At 44.0% G+C, this 20,062-nt stretch overlaps 2 protein-coding genes across 2 annotated transcripts; both read left to right on the plus strand.

Annotated features, from left to right (window-relative positions):
• The first annotated feature begins 413 nt into the window (after window positions 1-413).
• LOC132995881 (E3 ubiquitin-protein ligase ZFP91-like) lies at window positions 414-6,626 on the plus strand. The gene is made up of 11 exons (XM_061066115.1): window positions 414-1,004; window positions 1,334-1,365; window positions 1,457-1,573; window positions 1,677-1,704; window positions 1,814-1,900; window positions 2,012-2,179; window positions 3,281-3,331; window positions 3,425-3,503; window positions 3,592-3,706; window positions 3,906-4,005; window positions 4,893-6,626. The coding sequence occupies exons 1-11, from the start codon at window positions 718-720 to the stop codon at window positions 5,755-5,757; spliced, it is 1,929 nt and encodes a 642-aa protein (XP_060922098.1). The 5' UTR covers window positions 414-717; the 3' UTR covers window positions 5,758-6,626.
• A 6,435-nt stretch (window positions 6,627-13,061) lies between these two features.
• Window positions 13,062-20,050, plus strand: LOC132995875 (uncharacterized). The gene is made up of 8 exons (XM_061066108.1): window positions 13,062-13,169; window positions 14,974-15,083; window positions 15,296-15,380; window positions 15,481-15,676; window positions 16,229-17,298; window positions 17,393-18,192; window positions 18,551-18,754; window positions 18,847-20,050. The coding sequence occupies exons 1-8, from the start codon at window positions 13,078-13,080 to the stop codon at window positions 19,089-19,091; spliced, it is 2,802 nt and encodes a 933-aa protein (XP_060922091.1). The 5' UTR covers window positions 13,062-13,077; the 3' UTR covers window positions 19,092-20,050.
• Window positions 20,051-20,062: the final 12 nt, after the last annotated feature.

Below are 20,062 nucleotides of genomic sequence, written 5' to 3' on the forward strand. Positions count from 1 at the left end.
TATTTTACATACAGTATGTTCACTATGTAATAGAAGAAAATAAAATAATAAAACGAATATTCTTAGATGTATTTAACCACATTACTTTATCACTGCAATATATTGGAGGAGTCTATAAGAATAAAAGATAAGTGACACTAATTGTAGTAGTTAATTATTTATACATTTTGTGTGTCGTGTAACGATAGACCATAAATCTAAAATATTTTAAAACTAGTATATAAATGTATTATTTAATTTATGTGTAGGACTCAAATTATTCTAAAGTTATTCATAAGGATTGAGCAAATTACATGAAACGCATAGATACCAGTGTTGAATTAAAAACTACATTTCCCATAACTGCTACTTTGTAAATAGTATGGAAAGCCATTAGTCCAAAAAGGAGCTTATCGCATTTCCGTGCGGCGGCTCTTAAAGGAGACGCATTCTGAGCAGAACCGGTTTCCACCAAAGAAACGTGAGGTTTGCTGTCGCTTTAAGAAGACAATAATGTTCAATGTTTGTAAAATAATATTCTTCATATAACGTGATATTTTTTAACAATAACAGATCTAATGCAACAGCCGTGTAGTGTCGGTCATTTTATCTTTAGCCAGCGAACACAATTTGGTCCAACCGGAGCAGGGCCTTCTTCTCGGATCTTCATTTTTATATTTTCACATCTAACTGAGTAAGAAACGTTCGCGAGGCTCTTGACAGTCGAACTACAGCGACATGGACTCGGAGGAGGACGAGGTTTCGGCTCCTCGTCCCGGGGTCGAGAAACCCGGAGACCCCGAGGAGGCCCCGAACTCATCCGCGGCCTCGCTTGAATCGCCCAGCGGTAGAAGGGGACGCAGAGGCCGGGCGGCAGCTGCAGGGACCCGCCCGGACTCCCGGTCTCCCTCCGGAGGTTCCTTGCGTGTTCTGCGGGCCCGGGGAGCTGCAGCTGCCGCCGCTGCGGGGCCGGAGGATCGTGGGAGACGTGCAGGATCCCGCTCCCGACATTCACCTGTCACACAGTAAGTGCATGCACAGAAAGGCATGACAGCTACTTTACTGTACACGACTGTTGCAAGCAGCCCCAGTGAGTCTGCACAGCAAGGAGGCTCAGGGCTATAAGTGTCGGAAGTGTGTTTTATCACTGGGGGTTCTTAAAGCTATACAAATACCAGATATTGAGTTGCATGCACATGTTTTCCTCTGTGCTCTTGTTATCCTGTCCTTGCACTTGTACAATCACAGTATCATGCTTTGTTTTTTAGTTGCACCTCACATTTATTTACTTTCCTATCTCTCTCTCTCTCTCTCTCTCTCTCTCTCTTTCTCACTCTCTCTCTCTCTCTCCCAGAGCTGCCACAAAGAAATCCACAGACAGGAAAGGTACACGCACACTTTGCTCAAATGCACATCACCTCTAAACAGAAATGTATTGGATGTGTTCCCTAACACTTTGACACACTGGCTCCCTCAGCATCCTCTCTCAGACCCAAGCCGTCCAAGCCTGGAAAGGGCAAAGGGAGAACCCGAGCCCCACACACCACATCAGCAGCAGGCAAACCTGAAGCAGGGATGGAGGCTCAATCATGTGGTAAGAGAAACAGCTCCCATGTTTTTTTACACACACTGTACATGTCTCTTTAATAACACTGGAATATTTGAATACTGAAGTTCAGTATCTCTGTTCTTTTCAGGGGAGGACTTGGAAGACAGCAATGTCAAGTGAGTGTTAGTCAACATATAGTATGAGAAAGAGGTTTTTATGGTTTCTGTTTTTATTTGCCTGTGTGAATTTGATTGTGGTCCGTATGGTCTCGATGGCCACATGTAGCATTGCAGATGCAGACACAGCTCTTGGCGAGGACCCTCCATACGGTGATGACCCAGATGACATAATCTGTCAACCCGACACAAAGACGTACGCTGAGCTCACTGCCTTCAATTGTATCAGTCAGGAATGCCATTTTATATGAAGACTACCATTGTATAAAAGTTTATTTCAATTAAGATTTTCCTTGTTACTCTCTAGGAAGAAATCAAGGCAGTGTGCAACGTTACAACAAGAGGAAGTCAAAAAAGAGGAGGAGGAGGAGGAGGAGGAAGAAGAAGAAGAAAATAATGTCATAAAGGAAGAAACGACTGAGATTGTGTCGCAAATTGAGGATGGACAGGTTGATAACACAGAGCCAACCAGGAAGTAAGTAAATTTAAACCACTGAGGGACTGATGGCTAACCACACTGGTAATGGGAGCATTTCAGGTGTGACTTATATCTGAAGTCACAAACCCCATTAATACATCCCTGTGAGTTGGTTAAATGCAGGGCTTTGTGCTGGCAGTAAAAGTGCATTATGAAGTACACCTCTGATTGTGACATTTGAGTTATTAAATATTGTTAACCACAAGGAACCATATGAGCCAACATTCACAAGTTTCACCCTGGGTCAGGAGAACCTGTTTCTCACACTGAGGTCATGACGGAAATAGAACTGCAATCAGATAGCACCTACCTCTGCCAAAACCAATAAAAATGAATGGAACCGCCCATCAACTAAGATCTGAATTAACTGGAACTGGGTTTAATTAACAAACAAAGGACAACAAAAAAAACAGGAAGTAAGTACATTTAAAAGACTGAGGGACTGATGGCTACCCACACTGGTAATGGGAGCATTTCAGGTGTGACTTATATCTGAAGTCACAAACTCCATTAATACATCCCTGTGAGTTGGTTAAATGCAGGGCTTTGCCTCTGCCTCCATTGTGCTGGCAGTAAAAGTGCATTATGAAGTACACCTCTGATTGTGACATTTAAGTTATTAAATATTGTTAACCACACAGAACCATATGAGCCAACATTCACAAGTTTCACCCTGGGTCAAGAGAACCTGTTTCTCACACTGAGGTCATGACGGAAATAGAACTGCAATCAGATAGCACCTACCTCTGCCAAAACCAATAAAAATGAATGGAACCTCCCATCAACTAAGATCTGAATTAACTAGAACTGGGTTTAAATAACAAACAAAGGACAACGAAAAAAATAACTTCCTGGTAGGAGGTTATTTAGGCTCAGAACTGTTCCATGACTCACACTGAAATGTCTTCTGCATCCTTGTTCTATTAAGATAGACAAGTTATTATCCATTTAATATACCTTTTACATGGGGAAAAAGTCACAACTAAGTATTAAAACACTTTTGTAGTTGATGCCACGTTGAAATATTTGAAGAGGAATCTAAGTGTTTTCCTGACCAACTAAAATTCCTACTCAACTTCAGAATTTGTTTCCATTCAGGCGAGGTCGACAGCACAAAGATAGCAAAGCCCCTCGGCAGCCAAAGCGAAGGTACAAATCTTTCCTATGTCAGTTCCTATTGATATCTAGTGTTAATCATATAGAACTGGATTATTATACTGTTTACTATTTTGTGTCATACAGGAAAAAGCCCCCAGTGCAGTATGTCCGCTGTGAAATAGAAGGCTGTGGTACTGTCTTAGCCCACCCACGCTACCTACAGGTCTGCCACCCTGTCGCCTGTAACCGTGACAACCGTGTTATTTTATCTTCTTCTAGCTGACTCTTCATCTGTCTCCTCTTTATTTCAGCACCATATAAAATACCAGCACTTGCTAAAAAAGAAGTATGTGTGTGATCACCCTTCATGTGGGCGCTTGTTTCGCCTGCAGAAGCAGCTGTTGCGCCACGCCAAGCACCACACAGGTGATGTTGGAGCATCGAGTGTGGACATTCTTTATGCTCTCCCTTATGTCTTCTCAATAACATAACTATTTCTGAGCTTCTTCAACTGCTTCATTATACAAGCCAAGCTGAGAGATGAAATGACTGCAAGATAAAGTATTTCTTCTTTGTTTCTTTTCATGCAGTTTTTTTTTATCTCTGCCCGTCATTTGTCTTTCAGACCAACGGGACTATATCTGTGAGTTTTGTGCTCGTGCCTTCAAGAGCTCCCATAACCTCGCTGTGCACAGGATGATCCACACAGGAGAGAAACCTATACAGTGAGTAGGAGCGATAGTTTGCCTATTTATTTAGAAAGAGGTTAATTTTGATAACCATTTAATGCACATTGTCATTTATTCAGTCACTATACAACTGTATCTTCATAATTTTAAGGTTTTTTATTTTATTTTCATGCTAAAAAACAGTGAGAATTAACAGAATAGAAAAGATAAGAAACGTATGAAACTCTCCACTCGCATTATTTTCTATTCTGTCACTGACTTGGATTTAAAACCTAGTTAATCCACAGACCATAGTTTATCCAGGGTGTATAAAGACGTCGCCTATAAATCCTTTGTATAAACAGCTTTCTTAGTTGTACCTATTTATGGAACTGCATAATGTGTTATGTAATGTTCCTCATGTATTTTCAATGGAAAGCCCCGACAGAATAGATCTGTTTTTCTAGTCCGCCCTGACAAAGGCAGAAGATTAAGACTTTATGAAGAACATTTTCTTTTCTTTGCCATTCACATTTTAAGATCTTGTATATTGTGAAGTTGTTTCATGATCATGTAAACTAAAATACATCGTTAAATTGTAAATTAAAAAAGCCAATAACATTTAAAATGACTAGATTTAACCCTATCTTGGCTAACTATGATATTTAAATTCCTTATACTAATATAGCAGAAATAATAATTATCCTATTGTAAATGTAATGATGAGTATTTTTAATTTGTAGCCCAATTAAATTTAGCTTGTAATAATATTGTGCTTATAATTGTATTGAATGCAGGAATTCATTGTTATGGAGTATATTTAACTACTTTTTACTGATTTGAAAACTCCATTTTAGTAAATTTAAGGTATAGGGTCATAGGTGAGATCTGAGCTTCACGTCAGTGGGATTATAATATGTTCTTCTGTCTCCACCTTGTGGCAGATGTGAGATCTGTGGCTTCACCTGCCGTCAGAAGGCCTCCTTAAACTGGCACATGAAGAAACACGACGCAGAAGCCTCCTACCAGTTTTCTTGCTCCGTTTGTGGCAAAAAGTTTGAAAAAAAAGACTCTGTTGTTGCCCACAAGGCCAAGAGCCACCCTGAGGTGCTCATAGCTGAGGCTGTTGCAGCCAATGGGGGTACGGTAATAAGATGTTCCACCCCGGGCACAGAGAATGTCCCTGTCCTCACCCAGCCTGAGCAGCCCTCTGTCAGCCAGGAGATCCAAGAGCTCCAGCAGAGCCAGGTGATCCAGGAGAGCCAGGAGGCAGCAGTGGGTAGTAATCTCACTCCGCTGCAGCAGGTGGTGCTCCCATTTACTCCGCAGACTCAACTAGATGTGTCTCAAGGCCAGTTTCTCCAACTGCCGACGCATCATGTGGTGCAGGTAGCACACCAGCAGCAGGCCCCTACCTTGCTGCACCTCACCGCTGCTCCTCCCTCTCACCTCTCCACCAACAGCCATCCGCAGCTCATACAGCTCCCTGCCCTTCCCGCCAGCACCCCCGCATCTATGACCCCCGTGGACTCCCAGAGCACCCTCCTCACCCTCAGCTCCGTCACCACCCTGGCCTCCCAGCAGGCCGTGCAGTGGGGCAGGGAGGCGGCAGAAGTTGCACCGCTGCCTGGGGAGGGCGAGCTGTGGGAAAAGGTGATCGTGGGCGGGGACCACCAGGATGTTGGGGACATGATTTGGGAGAGCTGCAGGGAGAGGAGGAAGGACGACGAGGGGGTTGTCTGGGAGCGGGAAGGCGAGAGACAGATTCTGTTGCAGTGTGCAGAGATTCACGGAGATAATTTAATCTAGATAGACGGCTCGAGAATGATGAACTTCGTGGAGGGAAACTGAAAGGACACAAGACTGAAGGAAATGTTTATGCAAATTCAAGAAATAGCAATTTATCTCCATGGAGTATATCATAGTAGAAGCATACAGTTACAAAACTACTTCATGTCAGGGAATATGATTAAATATGTAGATTAGTTATGCTTCTTTTACCACTTAATTTGAGGATTTTCAAACTTTTACTTTATCACCCTGTGTTTGTATAGATATGTGTATGTTAAAAAAACATTATCAAAAGATAATGTACAGGATTTGTTTCCACATAGTAGCCCTGATATCTTTATCTCTATTTTAAACTTTAATCTATTTACACAGTGAAATTAGGTGGTCCTTGAAAAATTGAGGTTAACTCTAGCACTAGCTGCTTAGAACATCCAGGAAAATATTCCCTCTGAGCAACAACTACAACCAAATGAGGTTAGTGAGGTTTTGACAAGAACAAATTACAGACAAAATACAAAATAAGCAGCTTTATAGTTCTTGCATTGAAAGCCAGCCATTGTTTATTTTCTCATTTACCTCCATGCTTTACCTACTGTCACATGTCAAAATGTCTATATCGTCGTCCTCATTTGATCGTATTTATTCACCAGTTTCACATTTTCCATCCAAACGATACTTTACATTTGCCGTCTGATTTGATCAGTATTTACAGATCTTTGCATTGTCAGGATTATACAGGCAACAGTATTTTGATTTTAAAAAAAAGAAACATTGGGATTCTCTCAATGGATAAGAAAATATACCTCTGTACACTGCCACTACTACTGAGTAATCGTCAGCTTAATTTATCCGAAATTATGTTCAGAATAAATTAATTATGTGCTGAAGTCTGTGGGTGAATGTATTATTTGGACAAACCCTTTTAACAAGAGAATCATTTTAACTAAATGAAACTTGAAAATGACATATGTTTATCAATTATTGCAGTACCCTCAAATCACATACTGAAGAAAAAAAGATTGTTATGGAACTTTTCTGGAAGCTGGTGAAAAGAGAACTCCAGCAGCAGCTGATGTCTTATGCAGAAGATTTTAATGTAGACTTGATGGATCAAGGAGACCAGAAGGTGCACTAAATCACTTTGTGCCACTGGGGAAATATGCTGAAGAGTAAAAGTCGGGGAGAGGGGAAGTTGGTGTCTCTCTGTCTGGAGTATCTGATATGAAAGTACCTCAACGTAGATACCACAAAGCACTGTTGGTTGGGCCTTTATCTATAACCTGACCTTGGGTACTGCTTAGAGAGAGAAAGGAGTATCGGTGGAATTTAGACAGGCACTATTCTCCTGTACAAATATAATGTGTAATATACAATATATATATATAATATATAATGGCATATACAGTATTGTATATGCCTCAACAAGGATAAATGAAAAAGACAAGAAAAGTAGAAGAGGAACACAAAGAAAACCAATGTTAGGTTTATTATTTGGCACGCAAACCTGAATTGCATTATAATTCAAACCTATCAGTGATGAATCTGTTATTGGTAGTACCAAGAAAAAACTGTTAGAACGGCATCATAATGCTGAAAAATCAACTTGTTAGCACCATCTGGTGAATAAACCATGTAATAGACAAACTGTTTCTAAATTATTTCATGTAACAGATCTTTTCTCTTCATCAGTCAACACACACTACAAACATCTTCAGAGAGGGATCTGACCCTTTCATTTTGTACACTTCACTGTGATTTAGATCAATCTTCCATTAATAATCCATTTCGACAAGCTGAAAAAGAGTTTGTAGACATTTTATTTAATATGTATATATGTAAACAAGAATCCTCCAGATTATTAAGTTTGACTATATGTATGTGCTTAACAGGTAAAATGAGCTCAAATGCACAATTTAATCTATATATTTTTTACGTAAATGTATTTACAACAATGTCCAGGATGATGTTACATGAAAAATTCCAGAAAATACATATGTAGGTTTGTCAATATCGTACTTTGCCAACAATATTAGTTTAATTGATTGAGGTCCATATTTATCGAAATAAAATAAAAATCCATCAGGTCTCCCTTGTGCTGCGTCGCTTACGGACAATTAATTTCAGATGCAGAAGTGAAATTCTCTCACGAAAACAACTGAAGTCATATTCCAGCAAATATCGATATAAAACATAAGACATTCTTGCTTATTTTTAATATTGTACTGATAAAAACACAATATTCTACATTCAAAGTTACACTTAGATGCCTTAAAATCGACTGTATGGATATTAGTTTGTTTGTCAAAACATGGCACCAGAGCTTTTTATTCTCTCTCCCTTGTGCACGTAAAGAAAAGGGTTTGCAGCAGATGTTCATATTTTGGACAAACTTCTGTTTTGTTGTTCTGATTTACATTCGCTTTCCAGTTGTCATGCCAGGAAAGTGAATGTCAGCAACTGGAGTACACAAACTATCCCAGTGAGGAGTTTTTATTATTTGTGGAAGGATGGGTGGGGGCCACAAGGTGACGATTTTTTTGGGGTGGGGTGGGGGGGAATAAAAAGGCCCCTTCTGTACGTCCCCATAGAACACGCCCCTGTGCCTTGCGGAACCATTTAAATCCCCTCCGGTTACGAGCACGCCGACATGAGCACCGACACCGACACGCCGCACTGACCCGGCCAGCGAGCACCGGAGCCCGGAGGCCAAACCGAGAAAACGTCCGAGGAAACGCTGCTTCGCTTCCCGGTACTTTCGACGCTGGGGGTCGGGGGAAGCTTCGGGAGACACTGTCCCCCGCTCGGCCTTCGTCCCGCTCGCCGCCGCTGACCCTCCTGTGGAACCGGGGCTGGGGAGCAAATGGCAGAGCAGCAGCCGGAGGATCAGCCGCCGAGAACCGGGCTGGACCCGCCGGGGGCTGGACGGTCCCGAGCCGGGAGAGCGGCGGCTCTCGCCCGGCTCCTGCACCACGAGTGTACCCGTCTGCTCCAGCTATACGTGAGTCCTGAGGGTGGTGGGACACTCTCCCCTTCCCGGTACTTGTGGCTTCAACACGGGCTTGTTGGTCACTAGCAACCTGTTCATACCTCCATAACACTACATCTGACTTTTAATGGCTACACATTGACCAGTGTGATCTCACAGTGTGTTGTTGATGCTGTGCTGCAGAATGTAATCACACTAAAACAAGCCCCCACCTCCTCCATTTCCCCTGGGGCCCCTAATGGATAGAGTGCATGGGTTTGTGTTTTTCTGCCGTCATGCTGCTGTGCCTCATCATCCTTTTTTTTAAAAACACCTTTCAATTGATCAGCACAATCAATTCCCACTCAGTGCTAAATTTGCACTTGATCAATATCAAAGAATAAAGTCACAAGTGCAAGGCCAGCAGGGCGTCGTATTGCTGCCAGCATCCAAATTCCTGTGTTTGATTTGCCCGTCCTTTGCAGAAAGAGAGGGAGACCTTCCTGCTGGACCACACCCCGGACAGCGGGCGCATCGTGTCCTTGTCCCCAGACTCGGAGGAGCCAAGCAGTGAGGAGACAGTCCAGCTGCTGCATGCGGCTCTGCGGCAGTGTCTGGGTCTGCTCCACTGTGTCATCCTGAAGGAAGAGGAGGAGTGGGGCGAGCTGGAGGGCGACTACGAGACCATGAGGACCAACGTCCGGGCCCGGCTGGAGCACTTGCTCCACAGCACCAAGAGTCTTGCAGAGAGCGAGAGCAAGACCCTGGAGGTCACTCCTGACCACCAGTGTAATGAGGTGAAGTATTTGTCAGTAGTCAGTAAGGAAGAAATCCTCTGGAGTGATGACGAGACAATTTATCAAACATCAAAAAAATATGGCATTTTATCCGTATAGGTACTCCTACTCCAGGTACACATACACAAAATTCAAAAGCTTTATTAAACGAGTTCTGTAAACTTTCAAATAACATGCATTTGAAAAATCTCATATGAATTGAAAACCGAAGAAATGAGGGGGAAATGTATCTCGGTAAACTAGCATTTATGTGAATGAGCAGCCTCTGGACTCCAGGTTTGTCCATCACCCATAGTTTAAATATATATTTGTGCTTTTATTTTACATCGCAAACCACTACATGCCTCATTTTCAGTAAAAAGTTTATTCAATGTATAATACTCCTCGTCTCTCAGGTGACCGGGTTCCCTTCCTTTTCTCCATGAAGTCTATTCTTGTCACCAACATGTTTAAGTTTCATGCATTTTTTATGCTATTATCACAAGACATGAGATCTACAACTACAAACATGTGCATGATGTGACTAATGTTGGGAACAAAGATTCAAACCTTTCATATTAATCTCGTAGATAATCCAGAAAATCTTGGGATTGTGTTTAAATCTGCACTGAATTACCAAAGGATAAAAGAAAGGCTATCTCGTAGCCACAACAGATTTATCGCACTCCTCTGCAGGTTCCTTTCCTTCCACAGATGGTTTTAGCATCTTTCAGCTCATTGTTTTTATATTTTTTGACTCGGAAATCTGCAAAAACACGTTGCTACTTAGCACCATGTTTCAGAAAGGGTTCTTTGACTCTAAACCGTTAATGTGCCACCGCTTGTTCTCCTTTATGTCAATTTATATGTATCTACCAAGCAATGTGTCTTATTTCTTTGCATTGTATAGGGATGGATACCAAAACTCCAATGGTATTGATAAGGTGTGGTGTGAAAATCTTACAACCGCATTCTTACAAAGTTTTGTGGAAATCTGTTCAGTGTTTGTCGGTTTTTGTGTAATCTTACAAACCAACCAACAAACACAGGACAGTTGTGAAAACATTACCTCCTTGGAGAGTAAAATTCATCGTTGACCAGCTGTTTTTTACGGGTATATTCATATATCAAATCTGAATCACTCAGATTAAGGGTTTGCTAGCTGCAGGCCAACTGCTCATTCATTAGATACATTTTTGGGGTTTTTCTTTCAATGATGCAGTGATGTCAACTTGCTCTCCTCCGTGTAGGAACCCGACGGTGCTGGGGGAGCGTTTGGGGTCAAACTGTGGACCTATCGCGTGCTGCTGGAGCTGATCCACTGGGCCGACCACGCCGTGCAGACCCTCCACATCTTACACACAGAGACGACAGCAGCAGAGGAGACCTAACTCTCTCTGTTTGGATCTAGCAACATCCCTGAATGAACTCACTCAACACTAACAGCCAGCTTTGTCTTGTACTTACTCCAGATGAAATTTTAGGTCATGCGGAATATCCTCTGTGAACACTAGAGGTTCTAAAAGCCCTGCTCAACTAAAATCACAACTAAGCTCCTTTTTAAAACAAAGCCCAGTAGACGGGTTTTCCCAGACGCTGGTATTTCCACAGCAAGTGCTAAAATGACCTCTAGTTTCCCACAGTTGCTATTTCCTTTGACAAAGAAGCGAGGGCAGACTCACTTTAACTCCAGTGAGTTTGCGCTCTGCGTGTGTACAGGTTGGTTTGCCTGGTGCGGTGGCAGAAAGAGTTTTTTGGGAAATAATTTTTTTTTTGTATACAGTGTAATTTATTTAATTTAAGTGTATTTACCTTTTGATGATTGAATATGTGCTGTTCATAACACTCCAAATTCTACTAACTGCTAGAATGTAGCCAAAAATACCCGACTGTTAAAACTGTGACTGATGTGCAGCTGAACCTGTAGCCCTTAGCTATTTTAATAATTCACCTAGCTCTTATTGTTCCCCATTATTAACATGTCTAGTCCCAATAATTACATATATAGACTGAATGCTTGTATGTTTTATTGTTTGACATAATCTGTGATGATCAAGTTGCTGCTCCGGTCTCCTAGTTCTCTCCTGATATAACACTTGAATGTGCTGCTACACTGTTCACGGGTTTGAACTAATAGACCAGTGGCTCTCTAACATTTTTATGTTTGAGAACCACTATATTAGACCAATATCTTCTGGTAGGATTGTACTGTCTGTAGCCGAAGGTTTCAAGCTCTCTGCACCTCACTGTAGTGTTAAATGCCTGACACAGCACACAGTGTGTGAATGAGCTGTGACGTCCAGACCTGCCGGTTTGGTGGATTTCTGAATGTCGGGCTTTTCTTTTATCTCTGTGATAAATAACTGGATGTGCATTGAAGATTAAAAGGCAATCTTAACCTTTTGTGTTTCGCTGATGCTGACTCAATTGTTTCCAAACCCCACTTCTGCGTTTACACTTATAATTACTTGGTAACATTTTATTTTATAGGCATTCTGTCTGGTGGCTTTGAAAATAAATCTTAAGGGCCATGAGATGATTAATGAAAGAACGGTTTCCTTACATTTATACCAATCTTTCTGGACTTGTATCTAACCATTCTAAAATTGTGGGTAATTGCGTTTATCTATATAAAAACCACCTTAGCAGATTAGATGGGAAGTGACTTGTTAGTGGACCTGCTACTTGGCAATTAGCCTTAATTACATTTTGTATATTCCCATCACAAGTGTAATTGGTTTGAACCCACTGATTTACCAGTAACCAGTAACTAACGCTTTTGAAATGAATGTAGTGGAATAAAAACATCACTGTTAATTAAATCAAATTGAAAAAACCTCAAAGTAAAAATCTTTATATAAAGAGTAACTGGTGGGTAAAACTTTTGAAATACAAGTAGTGGAATAAAACCATATAATATTTTCCTCTGAAATCAAGTACAGTGGCAAAATGAAATAGCATACAATGGAAATACTCGAGAAAAGCACTTGTGTCTCGAGATTTTGCATTGTAGTACTTGAGTATTTGAGTACTCGGTTACTCTCCACCACTGCTTCAAAGCATGGATGCACATGCACATGTCTTCAGGAGATATCACATGAATATCTGGGCAATGTTCAATATTATTATTAATGAAATCATACTAATACCTGAGACTCAGATGCTGTTTACAGAACAATATTAGTCCCTCCATTATGATCTGCTAGTTTAGGGACTGATGTACAGCTGCTTAGAGGGATAAGATCAATATATAATATATTTTATATTGATCCCAAAGAAAATCCTTCTTCCAGATCTTGCCCCAAAGTAGAATGTTATAATAGAATAGATTACAATAATTAAAACTAGACTAAAATAGGAATAGACATTACAAATTAAACAGGTATTTTTATTGTGAGATTTTGCTGCCGTTTGAATACCTACGCTAATGATAATAATGTCCATGTATCAAACGTGTGTTGCATTGTGTTGTGGTTTCTCTTTATTCTCCTCAGAGGTGGGTGCACCCCATTTTACCATCAGAGCCCCAGAGGGATGTTGTGCACATGCGCGTTGGAGCGATCTACCGGAGCGCGATAGGCAGCGAAGGGAGCCCTAATGGCGGAGACTGTTCGCTCGCCTTTCGACTACCGGGAGCCGCCGACCCTCGACAGCGACGGGGATGGGAGCAAGCCGCCGCCGCCGCGGGGGTGAGTGAGCTCGTCGGGCCGCCGGTTCGCCGCCGGTTCTCGGCCGCGCGGGCTCGGTTGTCCACCGGGGAAATGTGGCAGCTCCAAGCGTGCACGTCTGTCTCAGTTCACGTTAGGAGCCTTTATTTCGCCTGCATGTATCTTTTTGGTTATACCGGAGAAAAGCGGGAGCGAGCCTCGGTGCCTTTCCTCCCCCCGGGGCCAGCTGCTGTGTCCCGGGTGCTGGCGCCTCCTCCCCGCCTCGCTCACCTCCAGCCTCTCGGTTCATGGATGTTTGGACCGACGCTAGCTGCTAGAAGCTAACGGCGCTAGCGCTGGTGTAGCATCGCCGTTAGCATGCACCCAGCAGGGATCACCGGGGGCAACCCGGCCGATCACCGGGTGTGTTGTCGTGTGTCTGCCGGGTTCTGGGTGCACATGCACCGGGGACGTGTCGTCGAGCAGAGTCCCGGTGGTCAGGCTCTCCGCTCGGACTGGGATCAGCCGCTGCACGCCGCCACTCGGGGCTTGTTTTGGGCTTCGAGTAAACAAAGTTGCTGACCACGACCAGAATGTGTCCGGTCAAAGTGTCACCGGACTCGAACCCAGCGTGTGTTGGCGATCAGCCGCCTGACAATGCATCTATACAGGCTGACGTGATTGAACAAAGGGGTGGGGCAATGTCCAATATGATTATTAATGAAATCATAATAATACCTGAGACTCAGCTGCTGTTTACAGGAGAATGTTAGTCCCTCCATTATGATCTGCTAGTTTACAGCTGCTTATAAGATCTCTCTCTATATATATATATATATTAAACCCAAAGAAAATCCTTCTTCCAGATCTTGCCCCAAAGTAGAATGTTATAATAGAATAGGTAACAATAATTAAAACTAGACTAAAATAGGAATAGACATTAAAAATGAAACGTTCCTGACAAACAGGTATTTTAATTGTGAGAATTTGCTCCCGGTTGATCTCAGTAATTTGAATTAGGGCTGCAGCTGATTCCCATTACTGATCAATCTGCTGATCCTGCTTTCAATGCACCCTCCCTACTTCCTCTATGTAATGTTAGAAATTGTCATAAATGGCAATGGCGGCTTTGCAAACGTCATCTTCAACTGTTTTAGTTTTTTGCATAAATCAAAAAACGTAAGGAAATCTCTTTTGAAACTACATATATTGTTTTCACTTTAAATAAAGTCTGAAACGATCAATTATCAAAATAACTTGTGATAATGTTTTTGCTGATTAACAAATTGATTAATTGACTATAGTTTCAGCTCAAACTTGTTGGGTTAAGGACTGTTCGCATGAATATGAATTATCTGGAAATGTTTCTTCTAGCTTTCAGCAAATGTAATCGGCAAATTTCGGCAAACATGTGCATAATTGGGTATTTATGACATTTTCACACTGAACCCAGAGGATTTATAGATATTGAAACAAAGTCTGAATTGAAGTCAGGTTAAAAAACATGTATGTGCAGTAATATATCTTTTAAACACTCACCATTCCATTACACCCGACTGCAAAACCTACATTGAAGGTTGAGGAAAAAAATCCAAGTTTCTGAACGGCTGTGTTTTCATTGTTTGCCAAATCAAAAGCATGTAAACTGTTCCTTGAGTAGACGCCACTGCTGCTATCATCACATGTAGTTCACAGCCTTACTGTCATCGCTCACCCACAGGCAACGCATGCTCCGCTCATTTCCGTTGCCCTTTATCCAGACGCTTCCAGCAGCACCAGAGTCTTGAGCGGCGCTTTGTCTGAACGTGTGATTATGCTGAACGAAGCCCTGGTTTTGTTTTTACAGCCGCGTGTGTGGGAGAAAAAGGAAGGGGACACCTGTGAAGGTGTGCGACCGAGCGTATGTAACAGAAGATGAGGAGGAGGAGAGCATGTCAGAACACAGCTACAGCCCTGGTATATACTGAAACACACACACACACACACACACTCATTTTGCCACATGCTGTTGGTGTTTTCCTCCATTCTGCTGCTTAAAGAAAACAAGTGTTGTGTTGTAGTCATCAGTGTATTGTTGTAAGGAAACACCTGTTATCTTTCTAACATAAGGCTTGTTGTTGCTGAAGCTGTTATGATGTGATGGATAGAAACAGTCTTCTCCGTCTCAGGTGAGGGCCAGTACCCAGAGGGGGCAGAGGACCGGCTCCCTCCACCTGGCAGCCCCTACTACCTGCCCGATCCCGCTCAGCTCTGGTAAGGAGACCCCCTCACCAGCCATGGTCGCTGTGGTCCGCTGTGCCTTTTTTTTTTTCATAGAAGATCCATATAACTAATATCAGGTTTCATTTTTCAGTGTGCCAGAGTTGGGAGAAGAAGGGGCGAGTGGGGTTCGGGGGCCCGTGCTCTTCCATCCGCCGCCAAACTGCCGCATCCGAGAGGTCCACTGTGGGACGCAGGTGCGGTTGGTCGTCATAGCGATCCGCGACATCGCCAAAGGGGAGGAGATCACCGTAGACTACAGCCTGACCGACTGGGGAGAGAACGCAATGGTGAGCAACGACGCATGAGGACATTATAAATAACAAGTCTGGTTATTATCCTTTTGTCAACAAATCCAATGAACAAGGTCAAAACCAACATAACTGAATCTTACAAGTGTGGTCTGTGCCGCAGACCTGATTATTGTCCAAAAACTATTAAAAACACCTTCAAAGTGAAACTCCAAAAGTGTATTGTGGACACTTCATCCACGCCTCCATTGGCATAGTCATGAGTAGGTAATGAGTGAATTTTCATTTTTCTATGAACTTTCCCTTTTACTGAGTCACATTATTGAATTTGGCATGTTTCTTTCCTCAATGAACATTGGGACTGAGGATAATTTTGAGTTGGTCCCTCAATAGACATTTCTGTTCTCACAATAGTTACAAAAATTGTTAATCCTCAAACTGTGTGTTTTTGACCAGTCTTGATTTTATAAGGAACCAATGGGTTGCGACTCAATAGGGAAGTGAGAAAGTGAACAACCCATATTTGTTTTTCAAGGACATTGTGAATAACTGCAGACCCTGTTAATAAATTTGAAATCTGTCTCTCCCCAGGAGGATGAGGCTGGCCCCCACCCACTGTCCCTCTCTGTTTCCGATTACCTTACCCCCTCCTGGTCATTATCACCCTCATCCTCCCCACTCACCCACTCTGAACCCAGCGACTCAGATCGCGAGGAGGACGAAGAGGAGGAAGACGACGATGACGACGATGACGATGAGGAAGAGGAAATCGAAGAAATACGGGGCCGAATGCTGCGCCGCCGCAAGAAGCGCAAGCTGCCAGATGCTGTGGAATCCAAGAAGAAGGACTCACCCACCTCCTCCAGAGGACCTGGGCGCCCGTGCTCTTCCTTTTCCCGCCCAGCACCTGTCACACCGCCGGTCAGATCCCAGTCCCAGTCACCAGCCAGCACCCTGGCTCCCCCGACCACCAACATCAACAATAACATCAACATTAACATTGGCAGCTCCAGCGGTGCCACAGTGAGCCGGCGGCAGCACTGCCCGTACTGCGGGCGCCACTATCGCTCATTAGCACGCCACCTGGAGAAACACCATGCCAACCAGCCTGAGGTCAGAACGGCCATGGAGCTGGCCCACCTTCACAGCTCTTCAAACGGCAGCGCCTCGCACCCTCAACCCTCGTCGTCCTCCACCTCTGCTACTCACAGTCATTCCTTTGCTGTCCCTCAGCCTTCGGGCTCGAACCCTGCGCCGCCCTCTCTCTTCTCCAGGGAGAGGGAATCGCCAGCTACTCGCTCGAGCACAGGCGCCGTCTCCTTCTCCCTCTCGCTTACCCCGCCTCCCTCGGGTCAGCCCACAGCCGCCAAAAAGGGGCCAAGCTGCTCAGCACCTGCAGCAAAACGCGCTGCGCCCCCTATGGTGACCCGGGTTAAGAGTCCATCGCCGCCGCCTCCTCCGCCTACTCCCAGGAGGGGTCGGAGAATGAAGAAAGAAAAGCAGGAGGAGCAGCAGAAGGTGGAGGTGGAGAGCGCAAGAATTCAAGAGGAGCTTGTTCCACCTCCCACTCCAGAGCCTGACATAGATCCAGAGGAAGAACTGGAGCTGAGTGCAGAAGGTGAAGATGAACCTGCAGAAGAGAAGAATGGAGAGATTATAAGGTTTGGTTTTCTATGATACGAGATACGATTGTACATTAGTTGCTGGATTGTGCATCATTAATCCAACGGCTGTTTCTTGCCCTCTGTTTTTCAGCACACAAAGACATCACATGTCTCCGCTGCTCTCCTCCCTCTCTTGTCTGGTCCTGTACGTCCGCCGCCAGCAGCACACCTCCTTCCTTTCTTTAACCCGCTCTCCTAACTCCGCCGAGGCCTGGCGCCTGCTCTGCCATTCCAGCCTGTCCCTGCTCATCCTCTACAACCGCCACCGCGAATGTGAGGTGGCTAAACTCACTATACAGGACTACCGCAGCCGCGTCACCCCACCGGCCAGCACCATCACCAGCCCCCCCTCCGGCACGGAAGCCCTCTTGTCCCCCTTTGAACGCCAGGTCCTCTCTCTACTCCCGCGGGCCAGCGTTTTAGGCAAGCGCGGTCGCGTCCAGCCGCTTATTCTCCCGCCACACTGTGAGTCCTGCCTGGACCTGCTGCTTCAAACCAGCCCCAATGTAGGTGTGGACCCAGAGAGCCCCTACGTCTTCTCCCGGCCGTACCACTCTCCTGCCACCCCTCTCCGGGGCACGGACCTCCTGAGGAACCTGGCTCGAGCCAGCGGGGCCAAGAACCCCGGAACGCTGACGGCAACAAGAGCACGGCGGCAGGTAGCTATCCTTACCCAGCTGCTACTGTTGGAGGAGGGTGAGGGCCAGGCTGGAGCAACCAAACGCTTGGAGGACTTCCTGGAGAGAGAGTACCACGTGACCCAGAACTGCTCCTCTATCATTCGTGATCCGTCTCTCATGGGCCGGGTGGGTCGTGTTGTTCTTTATGGAGAGAGGGAAGGTGTTCTTTTCAGAGGGATGAGTCTGCAGCACATCTGCCTTGAGTTGGATGGTAAACACACAGACACAGACACACACACAAACACACACATTGCAATTGATTTCAGGTTTTGCTTCTGAGAACCTTGATTGATCTTTAAAATCAGTTTGGAGTAATGCTTAGTGACAAGTAATGGTTAGTAATGTTTTTTTCTGGGGATAGACGTTGATATTGGGTGTGTAATTGTTTTGTTTTGCAGAGTTCGTTTTGAGAAGTCTTTCTTGCAGCAGAAAGTAGACATTTCAAAACATGTACAAAGTCATCTAAAGCTATCTGTGTTGCTACACAACACTAGACGTTTTGAAGTTGATCCCATGGAATTGTTGTGCCATGTTATTTGATTTGATCTGAGTTAATCTCTGTCCTACAGTGATGTCTGGGAACTCAGCAGACTCCTTTTCCGAGGATTCTGAGGCAGAAGAAGAGAAGGAGGAAGTGAAGGAGAAGGTTGAGGTACCGGTGAAGAAGAAAGGCCCCGGTCGACCGCCGCGGAAGAAGAGGGCGCCCATTCCTTCTCCAGTTAACCCATCGGTAGCCAACGTCCATAAGAGGCGATGTATTCCCCCCAAATCAGGTAACCATCAGTCTTTAACATTCTGAATTACAGGGAATCCTCAGTTGAACTTTAATTTGTTTACATTCTGCAACACCCCGTCTTTCTCACAGGCAAGCGTGGTGTACTGAAGCGTCCCTGGTCGGAGGCCGAGCGTGTAGCAGTGGAGACTCACCTGAAGCGAAACCTCATGGAGCTGCGCGTCCCCGCGAAGGCGGACTGTGAGCGCTGCCTCGAACTCTGTCCTCTGCTGGTGAGCAACCAGCGAGACTGGAGGGCAATCAAGTTTTACGTCCACAACCGCATCCAGCTGCTGAAGAAGCAGGGGAGGAGGGAAAGCGCCGCCGCAGTTTGCTAGAGAAAAAAACAATTTAAAAAAAAGATGCGGCAGAGGGACACGTACCATACTGTATAAACCACCAGCAATCACATGAAGATATAAACTCTTGGCTGTGTTGGAGAGCAGCTTTCCCCCGTCTCATCACCCTGGTCATAAGGGAGAAGTGTAATAAAAGTGACTAAGCTAAGAAACGGATGCTGTCGCTCCAGTTAAGGATCGTTCGTTCTCAGTGTTGGGATCCCCAGTGTCTGTTTCCGAGATGTGTTTTTAAGTGGTTGGACAAGATGTTCTTGTAAGTGTGTGAATATGAGTTCAGACACAGTGAATGCATTTTTTTTTTTTACGATCTGTTTTTTATGTCATTTTTACTAGCTAGTTGACAGTGGAGTGGTGGCAGTTATGAGATATGAAGGAGAGAAGGTGTCTGCAGTGATCAGGTGTGCGCTTTAGACCCCTAGACCACCGGGACACGCCACAAAAGACAAGCTTCTGTCCCACATTTTCCTCCACAGAACGCTGATGACCAAACATGACTTTTAAAGCTTTGGAAGAAGACACCAATGGTTCTGATGGTTAAAAAAACCACAGAAACACTACGTCTTTGGGACTGAGACGTGTATGAACTTGTATAGTTTGTTTGATATCGACCCGCAACACCCAACAGACAAGTGTTTTAAAGAAGTATTCCTTAAAAGTCTTGGACTATGATGCACTGGTCTGTGTATCCGTTCTTGCATACCTCTTATCATGATCATCGTCAGACTAGTATGTATCGAGGCACGCCTACTTGAATTCATTGCGATATATGAGAAGAATATCCAAACAAATTTTATTTCTAAATCAACACATGGTCGCATTCACAATGTAAATACTTCTTAATCTATGAAAAGTATACAGTAGTGATGACAAAGTTAGTATTGTGTTATGGTGTACATACTGTAAATACTATCTGTACTTATTAAAGTGTATGACATTTAGCTGTGTTTTCT

The sequence above is a fragment of the Limanda limanda genome, chromosome 22 (genome assembly GCF_963576545.1).
Source record: "Limanda limanda chromosome 22, fLimLim1.1, whole genome shotgun sequence".
NCBI classification, from domain to species: Eukaryota; Metazoa; Chordata; class Actinopteri; order Pleuronectiformes; family Pleuronectidae; genus Limanda; species Limanda limanda.